General features: G+C 38.1%; 1 protein-coding gene across 1 annotated transcript in view; it reads right to left on the bottom strand.

The window, feature by feature from the left end:
* LOC132189469 (pentatricopeptide repeat-containing protein At1g08070, chloroplastic-like) overlaps positions 1-1,348 on the bottom strand; it is a 3,929-nt gene extending 2,581 nt beyond the window's left edge. Inside the window, exon 1 of the mRNA XM_059604207.1 lies at positions 1,072-1,348. Within this exon, the coding sequence (XP_059460190.1) occupies positions 1,072-1,348 (277 nt within the window). The remainder of the gene's footprint in view (positions 1-1,071) is intronic.
* Positions 1,349-3,773: the final 2,425 nt, after the last annotated feature.

Here is a 3,773-nt window from a genome sequence, read left to right as displayed (position 1 = left end):
AGACAAAATTTAGAAGTAGCTTTTGAAACAAGTAAAGCATGGTATAGTAACAAAGAAAAGAAAGAAGTTTGTGCTTCTCAGGGATCCATTAAGGGCTAATTGCATAATAGTTTAAAAAGGGTGCTAAATAAATGTGGCATTAGAAAGCTAACTTAAAATGATACAATTATTATGAAATAAGATTTTTCTAATTTGGACGCTTACTATGCCAAAATCGTTCCGTAATAAAAGAATGCAAATCTGGACGATCACCAAGAACGAGGGATTTGACGTTAGTAGGAATTAGATATTCCTTCGCATAGTGCGTAGAGCATTATCAAACTGGGAAAAGTTAAAGCAATCAAAGACATGATAGTTTTAAGTGTATGGGATCTCTTTTCTCGTTTGTAATTATCATAATTGGGCCATAATCGTCGAGTTTTGTACCCATGGAAATATTTAGGGTTTATTATTATTTTAGGATAATATTTTAGGGAAAAATAAATTTTTAAGGGTAAAAATTTTAGGGGGAAATTTTTTTGGGGGGGGTTGAATGGTAATTTTTGAAGGGCCATTACATGTATAATTTTTTTTTTTTTTTTTTTCCGAAGGGCTTTGTAAATTGTTGGGGTTATTGCAACCAAAAAAAACACTACAACTTTTTGTACGTCAAATGCTCAATTTCGGGTTCGTTTGAGTTTGCAATTTAAAAACACACTTTAACAATTGATAAAATCGCAATTTAACATATGGCTTATGATAATTCATAATCCATATACTAAATTAGCTAGTATATTAACCCAAATCCAAGATCGTGTTTTATTAGGGTTGGCAAACAGTTTCTTGGAGTTCTAGGAGCCTGGGGCATAAATGAGCGTGTGCAAGTAGGGGGGTATTTATAGTAGAGGGTGCTACCAACTTCTCTGAAAAGTAACGGACGTCCGGGTACTATTTACACATCAGTCCAAAGCCTGTAGCATACGTCCATGTATTATTGAAGGGGTATTCCAAAAGTGGCATACGTATAACACCCCCAAAATTAGCTTTGGCTAACATAGCAGGGTTACTAGCAATTATCCAAGTTAAACCTACTTGTGGCTAAATGAGGAATCGCCCCTTTAAGCATTATCATAGGGTTTCCATTCCTTTGAGTAGTAAGAAGTTGAGCAAGCTTTAGTTTGCCCGCTTCAACAGGATCTTGAGATCCTGTTGGTTTTGCCACCTTGGTTCTCTTGAGTGGGGGCTGCTCAGGTTTCACAGGCTCGTCAGTGAGCCTCAAGGATGGAATTTTTAAGGGCTCATCTGTCGGGCACTTGCCCTTATCCCTCTTCTTCCTCCGAGGACTGTGCGTAGCGACGGGTCTCCTCATAGCCTCAGTGATGCTAATAACATACGTGTGCTCAATTAGATGACATATCGCACGTTTTTATGGAAAGCAATCGTAAATATTTACTTATCTCGTATGCTTGCTCGAGCCCTCGAACATTTCAAATCTCTGTTATAACGAAACATAGCTTATCGTTAACGCGCAGTACTACAGAACCTATAATTGACACACAAGGTCTTAATCGACACAAACTTTTTTTATTTTAAAGCCCTTTCTCCTTTTCTTTTCTTTTTTTTTTTTTTTTTTTTTTTTTTTTTTACGATAAAAAAATGGGTAGCTTTACTGAAGACCCCTAAACTTCCACTCGCTTGACAAATCCCCCTCCCCCTCCCCCAAACTTCAAAAATCTTTCAATTTAGTATCATGAATTTTCAATTGCTCTTAATTTGAACCTCTACATCAAATTTAGCCGTTAGAAATACCAAAAAAGACCTAATTCGTTATGTGACAAGGAAATTACTTTCCTTTCACGTTTACAAGACTTAAATAAGTATTTTATTCAAAATAGAAATTTGGGATAACAAGCTAGCTACTCGCAAGATTGGGCCGGTGAAAATTTCTAATTGCTTCCAATAAGTCTGACTTTTCATGAATGAGTTTAATGTGACCATAACAAAAATAATCATCAATAAAAGGTGATGAAGTACTCATAATTTTGCAAGGCAACAAGAGTAATGGGACCACATATGCCGGTATGTATTAGCTGCATAACATCCTCACTTGCCAACCTTTTGTTTTCTAGTTTTAGTAGGAAGTTTCCTTCTAACACAAGTCTCAAAATTAGAAAAATCTAGGTCGGCAAGGATGCCATCTTTAATCAACACAGTATAGAGAAGCCGGTCCTAGAAGTCGATCAAGAGGACCCGAAGGTAGATCATAGATGCAGTTGCCTAAGTTTGATTTCATCGAATTATATTTCTTTGCAGACACACTATATAGTTTTCTAAACGACTTTCAGTACTTAATATTCCTTTTGGAATGTATTAGACTTAAAAGAAATAGAGAGATGGGGTGAGAGATGAAAGATAGACTTGCAGTATCAATAGAAGAGATGGAGAGAGATATTTGGTTGGGAAGACAATCTCTCGCTTGAGGAAGACGGGTTGCAATTTTCTTTGGCCATGGGTGTCGAGAGGGCTGGGCTTTGTGGCAAGTTTTTTTACAATTAATTCATTCTCACAATAGTATATTACCAAACAAAGGAATAACTGTTCAGTCCATGTTACATGGAATGTTAGAGAAAGACAACAACAGAAGAATACATGCACAATGAAGCACAGCATATTAGACTATCCCAATAAGCCAATTAGTGCAGGGGGTAAAAAGTGTTGAATTTCATCCAGAATGGTGGGGAGCTTAAACTAGACCATCAGACCTTCTAGTGCTAACCAATTTCACTGGTAATTAACATTTTACAATATAAATATGTAATAGCCAACCATAATTAGCGGTATGTGTTAAAAGTTCTCAACTGAACTTCTTGTAATTCGGGGCAAATTTATAAGTCATGTATGCAAATGGTTAATCATCCCGATGATTAAATTTAACTTATTACTTATTTTAAAAGTTTAAATTAATAAGATCTATTAATTTAATTATTTAATTAATATTTTAACACTCGCATTCACATTAGCCACCACCAGGGCCTATCTGGCGGTGGCCGAACCACCCTCAAAGGCCTTGGACATGGTTCGGCCACTCCTATATACCAAAAAGGGGTGGCCGAAGCCACCCCCAAAAACCTTGGGAGTGGTTCTACCACCCTCTTTTGCCCATAGGGGTAATTTCGACATGCCCTTGTGGTTGGTTTAGGGGTGGCCGAGCGTACGGGGTGGTTTCACGCACCCCCTTTTCGTATTTGAGGGTGGCCGAACCACCCCCAAAGGCCATGAGGGTGGTTCGGCCACCACCAGACCAACCCTAAGCCACCCTCACCTCAATTTATTGTAACTTAATGTTATGTTCACGTGGTGATATTCTATCTTTCTAAGAGTACTACCCTGTACGTAGTCTATATCTAGTGAGCATACTTGATAGGAGATAGACACAGGCTGTAGAGAGGTCCCCCACTTCGATTCCCGCCCCGTTAGATCTTTTCGGTTTGGAGCCGGCTGGTAATGGACCTACTTACCTTGCTTGTGGACCAGTTGCAGAGCTAACCCTTGTTCTATTGGCTCATCACTCAGCACCTAACACGTCAATCCCGTAGACGCCGCTCCGCTTGATCAAGGTAGATTAGCAAGATTCAATATATAACAGTCTTACTCAAAATGGAATTGCTTTAGTTCCATTTATCGACTATGAACATTCAATTTTAAAGATACAAGGAATTATTATGACAAGCACAGGACTAGACGTTTGTCATGCTGTAGGATTGGTTAGTAGATATCAATCCAATTCAGGAAAA

Source organism: Corylus avellana, chromosome ca8, assembly GCF_901000735.1.
Source record: "Corylus avellana chromosome ca8, CavTom2PMs-1.0".
Classification (NCBI taxonomy): Eukaryota; Viridiplantae; Streptophyta; class Magnoliopsida; order Fagales; family Betulaceae; genus Corylus; species Corylus avellana.
The sequence above is the reverse complement of the archived record's forward strand: the minus strand, read 5'-3'. Positions and strand labels throughout refer to the sequence as shown.